The 18,213-nt window shown below is 25.7% G+C and overlaps 1 protein-coding gene across 1 annotated transcript; it reads right to left on the reverse strand.

Annotated features, from left to right (window-relative positions):
* Window positions 1-10,342: 10,342 nt before the first annotated feature.
* Window positions 10,343-13,728, reverse strand: LOC113558540 (anaphase-promoting complex subunit 10-like). Its single transcript, XM_026964027.1, has 2 exons — window positions 13,602-13,728; window positions 10,343-10,782 (listed from the first exon to the last, which is right to left on the reverse strand). Exons 1-2 carry the CDS (start codon window positions 13,726-13,728, stop codon window positions 10,343-10,345), a joined length of 567 nt encoding a protein of 188 aa, XP_026819828.1.
* Between the last annotated feature and the right edge of the window lie 4,485 nt (window positions 13,729-18,213).

Raw genomic sequence — 18,213 nt, forward strand, 5'->3', positions numbered from 1 at the left:
ATGTATATAAAGTGTTAAGTTTCCAAGAAAAGCATTTTAGACAAAAATGTATAATTCATAAATTTTTAAAATTGCGTATACTTAGTTTATTATAAGCAAAATAGTTGAAATTATAATTCATCAATATTTGAAATTTAATTATGATTATAGGTAAAACTTAAAAATAATTATTTTATATTTATTTTAAGACGAAATACTATTGGTTTTTAATTGTTTGATTAAATGTAATCACTACTTATTAACGATAAATTATAACTTATAATGACACATAAAACTAATATATGCCTATATTTCAAAATAAAGTATTGAGTTAAAAACTTAAAAATCATAAATGTTTAATTTCCCAAATGAGTAGGAGTTCTTGGAGAACTTAATACTGTTTCACTTTTCATCAAATTCCAATTAGAGGTATAATGTTAAACATTTTTATAAAATTATTATGAAGAAAATTTTGAAAATGCAAACTTAACATTTATATATAACATGCAAAAACAAATTTAATTAACTAACATAATATGTTTTTATAAATGTAATAAACTGATTAAAAATAAAAAAAAAAGTAAATAAAAATGATTGACTAAAATCGCATATTTCACATTTTCTGATTAATAAATAAAAAATATGAATGATAAAAAAATTAGTATCTACCTATGGATAAATCAATAAATTGTTAATAAAATATATTATATTAAAGTTTATTCTTATTAGTGTCATTAATAAATAATTGCAATGGGTTCAGCTTTCATTAAAAAAGACAGGAAGAACTATTGACAATCTATTGGATGAATGAAGATAAATCTATTAAAACGTATACGAGTAACTAGTCAAAAACACGAAATGCAAAACATTAATGTAAGGAACAATATAATATTTTTACAATTTCAATCTTAAAAATGTCTTATAATAATTTGGTTTTGTTGAATTGTTATAGGTAAAAATTTAAAAAAATGTTACTTTTCCGTCGAAAATCATTCAAGATTGTCAGTTTGTCAGAAATCACAGTTGTAAACCAATGCAATAGTCTATATTGCTAGAGCAGCGGACATTTCATCTTTATGTAAATATATTTCAATTTTCTTTAATACTACATAATATATATTATACACATTCAGTATCTATACTCTCCATTACCCAAGCAAATATAATATTTTTGCGATTCCACTTGAGAAGTTTTGTTACGTAATCACCGACATATGTTCGGTATCAGAATTAACATTTTATGAATATTATTTATTATTGTTCATGCATTTAAAAATTGGCTAAAGCAGTAGAAACTTGTAGATCGGTAGAAAGCATGAAAGCATGATAAAAATATAAACAATTTGTAATGAACAAATTGTTAAAAATTTGAGGCCTCGTAAAAACTGTTAGAAATGTATGTCTACTTAATTACACTTTATCAACCAATAAAAATGTATATTGTTATATTATTTACTTGCTGTCCACTTCGTTGCCCCTAAAAATTACGACCTCTAATATACTTAATACATGAATGTTCAAGAGTAAAAAAAAATAATAATACTCGAAATATAAAACCGACGAATATGACATCTGCAAGGCTCTTGTTTAACGGACTTAACTGGCATTGCGGACATTGCCGCCCCTGGTCCGCCGCATGACAACGCCAACTGGTGCAATAACGCTAATAATTCGTTTTCGCTTAGCGTCCTTTTTGGCTTTTTTTCGTATGATCTGAATCCTAAGGGTTGTAGTGTGATGTTGAATAGCTACAAACCTTAGTCACAAATCGGCCTATCAAGTTTTTAAAGACTTTTTAAAGTAGTTACAGAGATTCTAGGTCGTTTGAATATCGAAAAAATTATCAAACTCTTCAGTTTTCTTAAGTTATATTATTAGTTCCTATACGTTTTTATATTCATAAAATCATAACTAGTGTTGCGAATTTAATGTGTGTGCATGGTGTGTTGTGCTATATATCGTATACAAAAATAATTTTATCGTTATTCGTTTGTCGTTTGGTGTTATTTATAAGTCATATTATAGTCATTATACGAAATATTACATGTTTGTATGTTTAACAGATTAAGGTATATTATATAAAAACATGAATGTTTTTTTTCTTTTTATAAATAAATTATGGATGTAGACTGTTGGTCCAAAATATGGTCTGTTTGAGCGTATGCATCAACATTAATAGAAAAACAATTTCACCCGCCCAAACAGTACAAATGATAGTCGCCCAAACGGACTATTATTTTTTTGGTCAAAATTATTACCTTTGCCTAAAGGTTAGGTTATCGTATATTTATAATAATATTGTACATATTATTCTTTTGATCTCAAATTGGTGACCCACGTCTCTGTTTGATAAATCTTCAATAATGATAACAGGTAAATGCTTTTTTACTAAGCATTTATTTCTAAATAAAGTTTTTTGTAATATTTTTGTATTGCTTCTTATTACATTAGCATGCTTTCCGTGTTTCAAATTTTTGACCGAGATAAAAGTTAACTGTATTTAACCTTAATAGCTAAAGGCGTCGTATTTGTTGAATTATTATTATATTTTATTATTACGGTATACCTTGTATTGTAATATTTATCAATTTTTTTTTAAGTACACATCTTTTAATATTTATTTGTATTATGAATGTTTATATAATTTATTATTATAATTCATTATTTAATGTTTTTATTATCAAAAACAGTACAGATTAGGAACTAACTAAATATTTTAATTGCACGTTAATTTAAGAAATAATAAGTTAAATAGTGTACTAATTACTGATATCTTATACTAGAAACATAATTATTAGGTACACGTCTTATTATAAAAATTATTAATTAAATGGGCTATTAAAAAATAATATCGTAGGTCTTTTTTTTTTTATTTCTAATTTCAGAAAATAAGAAATTTTATATTATATAAAAATATCTTGTGTGATATTCAACTATATACATTATATACATCATTAAATATGTTATTATTATTTTTGATACCTATATAATATGTATATCTTAATATAATACCTATACATGATATATAAATTTGTATATGTTTTTTTTTTTTAATATACTGACGATTTGTTTAAATACATAATAAAAATCCGTTTTATAGGTATTATTTTATAATATCTGATTTTGTACAAATTTAATTTATTTTTATAATTATTCGTTCGGGCAAACTTATTCGTGGAAATTAAACACTCTAAACAACATATACAAAAGCATTTCATATCATTCCAAATCTGTAAATGGGAAGTACCTACTTAATTGGTTTCACAGAGCATCAGAGCATGAGGCTAAGCCATCAACAACTTACTATTGGAAACGTTTGAAGAATACTCAGCAAATCTTGTTTGTCGTATAACATGAATAACATAACGATGTAACTACTGTTGGTGGGTTTTCTGCAGTAAAGAAGAATATATACAATATGGTAATGCGTTAATGTACTTAATAAATTAAATAATAACTTTTCGTAAAACTGTTTTAATCATTTAATATAATATTTAAATATCCTTAGCACGTACTAAACCATTACGAATAATTAATAAATACATGAATTTTAATATTAGCGTTTGGAACTTATTCATGGAGTCGACAATCTCGAATGTCGTTGAGGAAGAGCTATCGACGATCAATTGAAGAATGAAAATAAATCTATTAATGCAAATTCAAAAAAATGTAATATTTTTATAATGTAAATCTTAAATGTCTTATAATAATTCGGTTTTGTTGATTTGTTATAGGTAAAAATTTTAAAAAATTCTACTAATACAGAACTTTTCCATCGCAAATCATTAATAATATCACTTTTACCCTGTGCCCTGGAAATTGCCTTCACATAACCTTGTAATGCAATTATTTTTCATACAAGAGAAGTCTCATATACCTACCTTAGTCTACCATTTGACAAAACTCACTTGGGGCCCCTGCTTCAAAAACAAACACAAACATTTGAACAGCTAAATGAATTACAAATCATAAATGAACATTTCATATAGTCTAATTTTGTACAAAAGTCTAGTGTAACTTATTTAGTGGTATCTTACTTTGGAGCTTACCAAACTAGTAAGCCCCAGAACCATTCAAGCTTTTCAAGCTATCTGCCTACGAATGCCAATGCCTTTGGTACGTTCCAATATCACAACGATCTACTTAACCCTACCATAAGATAAACAACTGTTACATACTATTCGCGCCTTCTCTATCAAACAGAATATCATATGTCAATAGCCTTAATGCTCAGCTGCATTCCAACTGTAAACTGGAAAATACAGTCAAACGCCTTAAACGTGAATGAACCAGAAGGACTACAGATTTTCTAAATGCATAACACGTATTTCCCTTACACACAATTTAATTTATTCATGTTAAACTGCTTCTAATGTTAAATTCCTTAACGTATTTTCCCTCACATTTATATTATATAGCTTACTTATTGTAAATTAATTTAAATAAAAACAAAGTAGGTATTATATTATAGGAAAAAAAAGAAAATAAGTTCACGATTTTCCCGATTTAAACTTTTTTTTTGTATGAAAATATTCTGGCATTAAATAGATTTGATTTTTATATTTATTTTAATTTTTCTCCCGTTCTTTTGGCTACGCCGTTGTGTATTTTAATAGCCGATTTAATTTAGTTTTAATGACAAATTTATTGTATAAACCTTTTTAATGTTTATAAATAAGTTAAAATAGTTGTATATCTTAAAATTGTTTTTCTTCTTTCTATTTATGTAAAAGTACCTAATAATTAAAATTGTATAAAATAATTTATTTTAAACCATTTATGTTTTTACAATAATATATAAAATATTAGCCAATTCATTATAAATTTTATTATAATTTTTGAAATATTATTATGTATTACTGGTATAAACTGGGTGATTACTTTATGGAATTACACTTATTATTATTTAAATATCTATTAACGTTATTGAAAATATTTATTTACATTGTTTCCAATTGAAATAAAACAACATATTTTTTAGTTAATTGATTTTGAAATACCTAATGAGTAGGGCTGGGATTTCGATGCACTTTGCATTTTTTTTTTAATCTTTCTGTATGATGCTCGTTTTGTTACAAATATGTTTTAGGTATTTTTAAATTAGAATAAGACATTTAACTTTGCATTTTTTGACAATTTTTTACTTTTAAGTCATTTTTCTCATTTTAGGTGTTTTTTAAAGTTATTTTTGGCGTATTTAAAATTATAGATTATAGATTTATAATATAAAATATTTATATGCTATCAATATATGAAAACCCAAATTACCTATTTCTTATCTACAGTTCTTAAATATTAAATTTATATTGTATATATTCTTAAACAGCGTAGCGATCTACTAGAGCAATAAAATCGATAACGACGTCCGACGACACATCACACCAGGTCACATCGTTTAGTGCGAGGTTTATCGTTTAATAGTAAAGTTGAATTTAAATTATTTTATAATGCCGAAAGTAAAATGTTCGACGGCAAGTCGACTGCGTGCATTTGTTGTTGTGTAAGGTATGCAATGTAAAAGTCGCTGCTGAAATATTTATGTACATTTAATGTAATTTTTTTTAATTTTAATTTATTTTAAATACATTTTTTTCAATGCATTTTTTGAGTTTTTTAAATCATTTTTGCATTTTTTTAAAGTCATTTTTCGCGATTTTTAAGGACATTGAAATCCCAGCCCTACTAACGAGTATTGAGTATTATTCGATAAAAGAATCACCATACTATCGTTTATCATGATTTTACGCAGAACCATACCTAATGAAATAACTATAATAGAGTATTATAAATTTATAACTAAAATTTATGTCGATGATTTCGATTTCACCGTTGTCCACAGTTACATTTGATCATTAGGTATATTATCGTTTTCTACACATCTAGACACGAATAATAATCTAACAACTCTAAACGTAACTGTGATCAGTAGCGTAAATTGGGCGGTACAAGTTTATATCTTATATGTATTTTGGCACCACCAAAAGATTATAAAATATGTGTGTAATTTTTATTTTCCAAAATCTATATTTGTTCATTAAACAAGTATGAGAAGTATACGTTGTATACAATTATTGTTATTGTTGTATAAATGTATTTTTTTATATTAATAAGTAGGGCACGGATGTTGTAGAACTAAAAAACTAGGAAAATTAATTGCAGTATTACACTAAAAAATACCAAATAATGCACTAAAAAATAACAGCGTTTTGTTATAAATGTTTTAAATTTACTGGGGCGCAACTAGAAAAACATTTCGGGGGGGGGGGGGTTCACATTAATTCAATATATATAAATAACTACATAAGATAAGTAGGTACATAGGTTATTATACTAGGCCTTGAGAAATTTTGAGAGTGGTTACAACTCCTTAACTCCCCCCCCTCTGGTTGCGCTACTGTATATTACAACTTTATTAGACATCATAAAATCATGTCATCACCATCATAGCATTATATTATATATCATTGCGTTGCACTATAAGTGCTTAATTTAAATTTTCAAAATCAAACCCTCATAGATTTGGAGCTAATAATATGTATTTATGTCTCGAAAAACTTCGTTCCACGTCGGTTATTGATGTAAGTGGAACGTATTTAAAATAAGGTTAATTGATTATTGGCGAGTCTTCGGGTAAACGTAAACCATCGAACACTTTTCCTTGTCCACTCAGTATATCATTGATTTTAATAATAGTTTTATATTCAGTATTCATTTCAGGGTGGCTGAAAAACAAATTATACAATATATCGCATAATTTTAAAATAGTCACATTTCATAAATTATTTTTGTATTGTATTAAATACCTACAAACTTGAAATTATCTTTATTTTATAAGATAATATAGATGTTACGACGATTGAAAGTCGACTATAACCAAAAAAGTTGTATAAATATGTAAATTCTATAAAATTGCGATAAAAATCCAAAAATTGTCAAACTTACAAAAAAATGCACTTAAAACTTTTAGATTTTGGTTTGTATTTACATGACACGCATTTAAAACGTACTTAGCAATAAATTGAAAAAGAAGAAAAAAGTTGTAAATGCAACAACATCCGTGTCCTACTATAAGGCAGGTAGAATTAGGTGAACAATTTTCCGGCGATACACGCATCATGACTTGAAGACGGAGTTAGGAAATTTTAATAGAATAAATACTTCAGACTTCAGTATCTGGCTAATTTGAAACAATAATAGAATACATAAGAGAAAACGATACTCAAGAAAATTGTCCATTATAACGGAGTCATTAAAAATATTCTTAACCATACCAACCAACACAGCAAGTTGTGAACGATCAACCATACCTACATTACGATACGTAATTACATAAATAATAACTACAATCAAAATTAAAGCTAACAATAATATAGGTATTTAAGAATACAAATAAATAATAAGCAATTATAATTGATCAACATAAAAATATACAATTACAGAGAGGTGAATGGTGAAGACGTGAAGTGGTAATTATAGGTGAGATATATCCATTTTATAAATTTTTAACTACAAAATAATTTGGAAATTTTCGTGATTTTATTAAAATATGAACTGTGTTTATAATTTTTATGCTATTTTACTGATAAGCTGATAAAAAAAAATATAAATTAAAAACCAACTAAAAAATAAATAAATAGCATAGCTAAAATATTTTGAAAATAACGCCATGTCTAGTAAATACTAATAAGACCATTCTATTTCTACAGTTATCATTTTTGAACAACAAATGCATAACTTCAAATTTGTTTTAAAAATGTGTTTAGGATAAACAATTGTTTTCCTCATTTGTACTAAATGTTTTCCTAATTGTTTAAAAAAATTATAGGAATTTTACCACAAAAGTGTATCTATAACATCTAATTTACTACCAGAAACCACCTGAGAAGTTAGATTAGAGTATTTTATTCTACTATACAACACACAATAATACATGCACATCATTGTAAAATCAATACATTACATCTAGAGTTTTAATGAACTTAGATAAATAACTTAATGTAGATAGAAACAATATCTAAACTATAAAGGTAGTCCATTAGGTTATTGTATATTAGAATTGTTAGCAAAGCAAAATATTTTAACAATTAAACTACTAACCTATCCAACCTTAACTATCTACCTTTTAATGTTTTATGAGTTCTAGCATTCTTTGATCAATAACATTTTGTTTCAATGCATCTCCTATTTCTATACATTATGAATTAAAAATTATTCTCATTTAGACAAATATTATTTAAAATTTATATAATTTAAACATAAAGAATAATTACATTAAATATTTTGACCAATTACTACAATACTATAACTTCTATAAGACTTCTAATAAGTAATCTTGTTGCTTTACTATAATCCTATGAATGATATTATTCTTATTAAGGATTAAGTTTAAAATTGATAGTCGTTGGTACTCACACACTTTATTGGAATAATTTGGAATTATGTGAACAAAATTTGGACACAAGTTGAACTTATATATTATAAGGCTATTTTAATTGTTAGTTGTTTTTGATTCTGTTGTTTATGTAATTTAGAGACTTGTTACAGTGTGTGTTCAAATATTTTAAAAATTGCAACTAAAGAGTAAAATATAAAAAGTTAATATTTAAAATAAAAATATTTTTGTATGATGAGTGATAAACATTGCATGGTACATGGAAAACAACAGAAAGTTACACTAATTAGAACCATATACTTAGAAAGTGTAAATACAAATAATTATTTATATCAAAATCTTGTCAAATATTAATACCATTCAATTTTTATAAACTGTTTTCATTTGGTTCTAAACTAGTACTCCTGTATACAGACCTCTATTCAGCGCCAAATTGGTAAGTATCAGCCTACCGAGTTTTAGATGACGTTTGATTACAGCTATAACTACTGTACAATTTAAATAATTTAATTCAATCATCTTTTTAACTAATATTTGTACTAATTAATTACTAAAAAAAAAAAAAAATACAACCTAACATTCAAAACCATCTATATTTTGAGCAGGTCACCGAGTTTTACTCGGTAACTTGCCAGGCCATCTTCTCTCTATCTATAGTTAACTATAGATATCTATATCTCTATAGTTAACTTAAATTAGCTTATAATAATAAATTGTAACTATAGTTACTTTTAAATAATATAATACATCATAGTATTTTAAGTATTCTATTAGTTTTTATCTGGTAAGTACAATATATTTAACTAACTTATTATCTTATCATTTTTATATTACTTATTACCCAGTTCTCGTTGTATAGTTTTTTTCTTCATTTAATATACCAACACTAGTAATTTATTTTTAAATATGTTTTTCCTGTGTTATTAATTATAAGAACTACATAGGAATATGTACCTAATTAATTTCTAATTTTATTAAATTTAAAAAAAATTAATAATAATTTACCAAAAGCAGGTTAATGCAATTAATATGTAATTCTCTAATATTTTTTTGTTAAATATATAAACGTGTATCAATTTTATAATAGTATACTTTTTGAAAATCATACCTTATTATCTAACTTAAGTTAATTTGTACAGAAAAATGATGCATGGATTATATACATTTAATTTGATTGAAATTATTAATATTACTAAATTGACTCTTCAGTATAAATAATTATACAAAAATACACTATTTAAAGTCAAAAATAAAGACTACATTGATTCTGCTTGCAAATTTTAAAATTTAAACAACATGCATAAGGATTATTTTTATGATTTCAAAATAGCATTAATAAAATGTCACAAAAATTGTCCATCTAATACCAACCTACTTGAAGTATGAAATATTGGTGATGAAATTGCTTAATACAATACTATAGAGGATAAAATTACTAAGAATATATATATAATACAACAAAGCTGTTATAAACAAAGCCAACATACTATTAATCACAATATTGTACTTTGTTAAAAACTTTTAATATATTTTACTTGTACAAACAATATTTAATATTATATTAATAATGATAAGATTATTTGAATAAAATAAAGAGAAATGTTTAAAATAGTGAAAAAAAAAATCTTAAAAATAAATAATATATACTTCTATATAAAATAGAAAACTTAGCCTAAGACTAAAAACATAATTGTTTTTTATACATATAATATAAATTTGTGTATCGAAAAATGTATAAAAAAAAATGTATGATAAATATAAAATTAATAACAATGTATAAAGGAGTAGACGAAAAGATACTAAACAACTAATTTTTTTTCGATTCTTAAGTATTTTGTTAGGATGGGAAAATGTTTGCAATATTATTTATCATTAAAGCTGATGTATATTTTTAAGATTACAAATTATTATTAATATTTATTTAGTTTAAAATATGTTGTCATTATTTTGTACTTAATAGGATTAGGACTTTTATTTTATAGTTGTATATTGTCTCATTTCCACAGTGCTAAAATTGCCAAGAAGAAAATCTTTTGTCGAAATAGGTGAATGTATTTTAATTAGTCTAATATGACAATTATTTCCATTTTGATGATTTTTTAAAATTGCAATTTGTAATAAATGAGTTTTCAATGATAAACTATGGACATCCTTGATCTTTATTCTTATCCAACTATATGGTTCACACAGTTCGACTAATTCAACTTCTTGTAAGTCATTAAAATTTTTACCTGCACGAACTGATATGATACTTGGTGTATAGCTTTCATCAATTCTATGGTCAACATATATATATACATCACTCACAATAGTCTTACGTCTAAACTGAATATTAACTAAATGTGGAAGTTGACCACATGACTGCCAGTATGTTTCTATATTTTCATCTCTTAATTGGTTAACGCCAAAACCTAAAAAAAAAAAAATGATTTTGGTTTGTGATGAACGTAGTTAATTTATTTATTTATTTAAATATATTTATACATTAACCAATCATTGGTATTGTGTGATTCTCATTGCTATTATTTCAAAAGCCATCAGTTTAAATACCTATAATAACCATTATAGGTTATTATTTTATAATAACCTATTATACCAATAATAATTTATTGTGTTGTCTGTGTTTTACAAACTTGAAAAATTTTTGTTCAGAAAAACCAATTTTGTGTGTTTAGCTTAAATGCAGTGAAATGATCTATTATCAAACTTAAATTTAAGAACATTGTTTTTGTTCTATCACAGTGTTTTATGTATTTTAATTTTTAAGCAAGTTATGAGTATGTAAATATTAATATGTAGAAAATGCTCATAATTCAGTTAAAAATTTAATTTTCATAAAATACTGGCAAGAGAATACAAATAATATTCTTATCTTTAATTTTAATAATAGGTCATTTCACTTTAATATTTAAGCTAAACACACAAATTGGTTTTACTGAATACAAATTTGCTATTTAGTATGTTTGTAAGATGGAGATAACACATGCAGGTTTATCCCCGGCAAATAATATTTTAAATATATTTGCTTTTTATACTGTGATTTTTAATTTTTATTGTTTAAAATTTTATTTTGAACAAAATATTAATATTTTAATATTTATATTGAAAAATGATTAAATTAATTTATGAAAAATGTTAAAAAAAAATAAATATTTTGATTTTGGTTTTAATATTCTATATTTATTGTATAATTAAATAACAATTAACTACTTAGTGATACCAATGAAAAATTAAACAGTTCTAAATTAAATATATATTATGCTAGAATATTTTTTCCATGGTGTCATAGTCGAGGGCAAAAACTTCAATATTATAATCACTAGGGTGCGGATTTATATGTATTATAAATTTAAAAATATATACATATATATTTATTTATTTTTATCCAAAAATGCAATTAAAAATAGAAAATATGTAAAAAAAAAAATGTTTTTATTCTAGAAAAAATTATAAAATAAGTGTATAGGTACGTAATTATAAATTATACAACACTACATTAGATTATTATTTTATTAATTATGAATATATTCAAATTAAGTAATCATTCATTGGAGTTATGACATTTTTTATTGTCAACAAAACAATTGACAATTAAATACGTTTTTAAGTTGTCAAAAGTAAATCGACGTCAATTAGGATACAATATATTTTTTATGTCAACAGAAGTTATAGGATCAAATTTAAAAAACCCTAAATCAGTAAGACTAAATTCAAAAGAAGTTTGCGTATCGCAAGGTTAGTTTAGTTTTATTATCACGTGGTGTGGACTATGGAGAGTTGAAACTCACGATTATTAATAGCATACATACACGGACTGGAGAAGATAAAAACACATAATATAAATGGGCAATACAGTACTAATTTTGTAAATAGTTGAATATTTTACAAACATATGTAATATAAGTAAATTATGTAAAAATATGTAATATGAACCATAGCTTACAATAATCAGATAGTCCTATAACATATTTCTATAAAGGAATCTTTCGAATATTATCATTTGCGACAAATATGTAAATACATACAAAATCTGCACCCTAATAATCACCTTATAATATTACATTATTTAAAATGTAAATAAATACATCTGAATATTTAATATTATTTTGTTCCACATTATAGTATAGATACTGTAGCTAAATTTTGAATATAATAAAAAATCTTCATAATATTGTACTAAAATTAAAAATATCAGTACTTAAACCACATTAAATTAAAAATAATTGGAGTTGTAGAATTTTAATTTTCACATTAAGTATCAAGAAAAATTCAAAAATGAATCAAGTATATCATAGAGTATATCCATCATTAATTACTCATAATTCAATAGAAATCTGTAGCTATAAAAGAAATGATAATTTACTTGGTACACAAATATTTTTATTTGAAAATTATTAATAAAATAGGTAATATACAAATAATTAAAAAATACAATACGCTTGCTTTTAGGATATTGTCAAAATCAAGCCTATTAATAGGCAGATACATTTAGAATTTTGGCGTTTTCTTCGCTCTCCTACTTTATCGTAAATTGATGATGTTAAAAATTTATTATTATACATTTTATAGAGTTAAGGAAAATTAACTAACAATTTATAAAATATAAATCATTTTTCAATTTTGGCAACCCATAGCAACTCAGACATCTCAAATTATTTTTATACAAAATTTGGTTTGTATTCATTGTATATATGCTATGATTAGCATTCAAATACGTTCTAATACTTTCGTGCACAAGATTATGAACAAGTATTAAAAAAAAAAATTGTAAAAATTGTAAAAACCAAACATAGATCTATAAGCCAACAATATGTTCTTTAATTTGTTTGTTGAAAAAGATATTCAGTTCATAAACAAAGATAAAATTATTGATATTTTAATATCTTTCATCAATAAATTTTAAAAACACCAGGCATTATTAGAATAATAATTTATAACAATATTACTGGTGTTTATAACCTACTCTTTATTTTACAACCGAATTTTAGGTGTATCTGCATTTGTAAAACAAAAAAAAAAAGTATGTACAATTTTAATTTTTTTTTTGTATACTTTTAAAGTACCTAACACATGCATTTTTAGTTTGTATGAGGTTTGTAACGGGCTCGTTGTTTAAAATTACAGCAAGGGCCCTAACAATCGCGAGCCAAACCGACACCGACTGCTAAGTAAAAAATAACAATAATAATAATAATAACCATATTATAATTTATAATGCAGTATAATTTACCGGGTTTACACGAGGACACAGACCATATCGCTAACGAGCCCACTTCGCGTACCAGCCCAGCACGTACGTCTCGCATCGGGTCGATCGTCTCGAAGCAAAACGAGCCACTGGCGTCCCAAGTCGACATTTTTTTTTTTATCAAACCCACACTGCATTACGTTAACCAAAAGCCAAATAACATCATCCCGAGCGAACGAATGGAAACAAAATACACGGTGGACATTAGGTTTTCAGGCAATAACTACTACAGCAAGTCCCAGTTTAACATCGTCTAATTGTAAGCACAACAATCGTTACCCGTAAATGTATATATTAAAATATATCGATCGTTAATAACTTTCTTATCACCGCAAACAGCTGCGCTTCGGAAAGTTACACTTGACTACTTGAGATACCTAATATTGTTATAATATTGTACAATACGCAAGACTCATTGAAAGAGTAAGAATTAATGACACGGGCGATAATTAGTGATTAGTCAATGGGCTAGGGTTACGATGTTTAATGTTTATGATTCGTGACTTACCACGTCGCCGAAACCCAATTTGCCGACTTATTAAAAAATAAAACTAAATACAAATTTGTCATGTATAAATGGTTATTAATACATTGACACATTGTCAGTAGATATATTATATAAAAATAAAAGTAGGTTATGATATATTATTATATATAGAGCTAAGGCACCATAAGCGTGCGTACGTGGGAGGCTGCGGAGGCAGCTACCTCCACTGCGAGATTTTCTGCTTCCCAAACATTTTATATTATACAATAATACCTACAAATGTTTGATCCATCGTCCCGTTCACCGACAGTCAGTTGTGCGAAATATCAATTACCTATCATCTCTTACGCCCGCAAAGGGCAAACTTCCATATTAAAAATATTATTTCCTCCTCTACTTTGGCTACACTGTCAATTTCGACAGCGGGCATGTGTCATAGGGTAATATAATATATATATGTTTATAATATTAAACGCCCTTTGGTGTGCGTCACAGACGAGCTGATTCGCTGATTGACCATCATCGATATATAAACATTAAAACACGTATATCGTTACTTGTGCTGATAGAGTCAACATTTCCTCACCGACGTTGAATACAGTTTCTGACAACTTCCACACCACCGCTATGTCCGAAACTGCTAAATTCAACTTATTCGGCTCAGGATCCGAATCCAACGACGGCAATGATGAATACGATATGCAGCTGCAGTCAAAGGTGCGATCATTTGATTATATGAGTAGGGCTAAAAAAATAAGGGTTCACCCTAGTGTAGACATACAAGCGGCACTCACGCGATTAAAATCGATTTCCGCGTATAATGGGGTGGGTATTATTATTGGCAAATATTTTTCACCTCTACGAGCTATGAGATCGGGACAATTTTTAATGCCGGCAAACAAACAATGTTTGTTAATATTGGTCGGTACCCACTAGAAAAGGCTGTATATAGATTTTATCCGGATGAGGGGGTTTGGACTCTGGATTCTTTATAACCACTCAAGGTACTGCATTGTATTAGTTAGGCAGGGTAGGCTATTATATAATAAACGCTCGTTCAGTGTTACAATTACCGGGGTGGCGGGGGCGGGGGCTATATTAAACGTTTAGCATAGCTCAATCATTCAAAATTTTATTACACATTTATAATACAAAATTTATTCATGAACCTTAAATGTTTATATAACACATTGTTTACAAAACATTGACGTAAAAAAAATTGAAAAATCATCCTACGTAACACATCACAATCAGTGACATACATAGGGGGGGGGGTTTAGGGGTTTAAACTCCTCCCGAAATGTATGGTTGGTACGGGCAATGATTTTAATTGTATAAGTAATTGGAATTTAAGAATGGAACTTTTTTTTAACCCCCCCCCCCCAGAAATTATTTTCAAGGGCGGTTTTCATTTGGGTGAATGACCCAAAATAACATATCGTTAGGCGAGTTATAAATATATTTATAAAAAAATTTATTTATAGAGACTTAGGAAGTTAGGACTAAAGTTAAAGTTAACTCTAACTGGTATGGTTAAAAATGCATTATATTGTTATTATCTTAACTAATTTTTTTTTTTATTAGCATGGTATCTCACAGTGGCGTGCCCAAGAATTTTCGATGGGGGGGATATGTGTTATAAGAAAAGACCTGATTTAATTCCATTAAAAACACATAAAAACTGTATAATTATACCAACAAATACATAAAAATTTCATAATAAATTACACTGTAAAAATACAAGTTATATAAAAAACTTTAAATTCTCAATAATAATTAAATTAATTTAAAAAAAAAATTGATGAATGTATTAATTTTTTGAATTAAAGTTAATAATTAAATATATATTTCCAAATTATGTTCATTGAAATTAAATCTTTTATTTTTTTAAATATGTTTGTACAAAGAAAAAATACGTTCTACTTCTACTACACCAATTATTTATCAGAGAAGATTAAAAAAACTCAATAATTTAGGCGTTATATCTAAATAAACATCTGCTTTACCCGATATGACTTCATAATAAGATTTAATAGTTTTATATGTTATATCCTTTATTTTTTTCAATTATATACATATACATACATTTATCTATAGTTTTTTTCCGTTTGGACCAAGAATATTTGTTAAAATATTTTCAGCTTTTCTAAACCTATTCATATTTTAAGTAGCTCACTATTCGATTCTTCCAAGCTTGTAAGATTAATGGATAACTCAGATAAGTGTAATTGTATGAATACTATAAACCACATTTGGCTGCATTATATTGTACAAGTTATTTCAGATTTTTCACATTGATGGGGATTAACATCGTTTTATAAATTTTTAATCACAAATAAAAAAATTTTAAAATTATTTGCATAGAAAATTGTAGCAATAACCATGTTTCCGACCTTGTAATAATAAATTCGGGAATCAGGAGTAAAGGTATACCCGGCATTTCTGTTCTGTATTTATTCACTCTCGATGGTATTACTTTTAAGAAATCTTTGTTTTCCTAAAATAAACGAAATAAGTTACATATGTATTTAGATTTTATGTATTAAAATAATTACCATTGTTAAATAATCTATTTATGTTATAATGAATTTAGTTTAGTTAAGTATTTTGTTCATTAAAATACCATATTTAAAATAAAAATCCAAAAACGTGAAAAATTGCAAAAAATGCATTATAAGATTAAATAGGCAGAGAATGAGAGAACATTAAATATATAATTATAAAAAAATGTACATATTATAATTTATAATAAATATATAATTTATAAGCAATAACTTATTACTTATAATCAAAAGCAATGGCTTTATAACTAGTAACAACTCTAATATCTAATAATTTGTTTTACGAAAGTCAGCAAAAAAAAGTCAATGGGGGGGATATAATCCCTAACCTCCCCCTCCCCGGGCACGCCACTGGTATTTCATATGCCCATTTGTTTAATAAAATGTATTATAATCTTATATAAATTATCGTAATAATATATTGTATTAAAAATCCTAACTAATTATAATAATTAATAATTACCATGGTGTCTCATGCCCATTTTTTTAAATATAATCGATTATTGTTAATTTTTCGGTTTGATTTTAATGTATAGTTTGGTTTTTCTTTAGTATTTTTACGTAATATATTGATTTTTTGTGTGTTGAAGAATTAATTTTTATAAAGTTATAAATAGTTATCAACAATCAGCCGAAACGATATAATAATAATATTGAGTTGAATACATTGTAGTAAATACGAATATAAAAATAATTGTATAGGTAAGTATGTTACTTTTCTATTATTCCTTGTATAAATCCTTGAATAATTATAAATTAATTCGCCAAAACGATCGGTTAATTTCTCACCCAAATGATAATGCTCTACTCAGGTAAATTTTAAATTATTCGCCCAAATGAATAACGCCCATTTCAATGTACGCCACTGATCACAATTATAGTATATTTGTGGAAGAGTTTAAAGCGATTTATTACACCAAATAATGATGTATAAACAATTGGGGCACTAATACTTTTGCTGCCTTGGAACCCAAAAATCTTAGTTGCGGTACTGTAGTTATATTGTGGGTACTTATATATTTGTAGGTACTTCTCTGTAACATAATGAAAACAACCCATTCACACAACTAAACATCAACCAATTTTTTATAAACTAATTATTACAGTATAAAAACTGTAATAATTAGATAGGTAATTATATTTTATAGCTTCTATTACAGTATTATATACTGAATGTATATGTATTGTGTAACCTAAACCTATTTAATGTATACCTTCAATAATTAATACATAATATTATTCACTATATTTAATAGTTTTTTTATAATGCCTAAAAAAAACAAGTACTGTTTTATTGTTTTTTTAATTAATAATTTTTATTGATACTAAATCAATGTTATAACTTTTTATTTTGATGATAAAGTAGTAATTGTTACTAAAGCTTTCCATTATATATTATTTTTTTGTATTTAACATCCAATGTATTAGTTATGTATTTTGAATGATGTTTAGACTGAACATTTTGATGAAACAATTATGAATCAAGAATACCAAAAAGAAAAAAATGAAACAAGTGCAGGTTTAATATATTGAACAAGGCTGTGAA

This window comes from Rhopalosiphum maidis, chromosome 3 (assembly GCF_003676215.2).
Source record: "Rhopalosiphum maidis isolate BTI-1 chromosome 3, ASM367621v3, whole genome shotgun sequence".
NCBI classification, from domain to species: Eukaryota; Metazoa; Arthropoda; class Insecta; order Hemiptera; family Aphididae; genus Rhopalosiphum; species Rhopalosiphum maidis.

Coding starts and splice junctions, on each gene's coding strand:
- LOC113558540 (XM_026964027.1), bottom strand. CDS start 13,728: ATGTCGACTTGGGACGCCAGTGGCTCGTTTTGCTTCGAGACGATCGAC. Junction 10,783..13,601: donor TGTGTCCTCGTGTAAACCCG/GTAAATTATACT, acceptor TTTTTTTTTTAG/GTTTTGGCGTTAACCAATTA.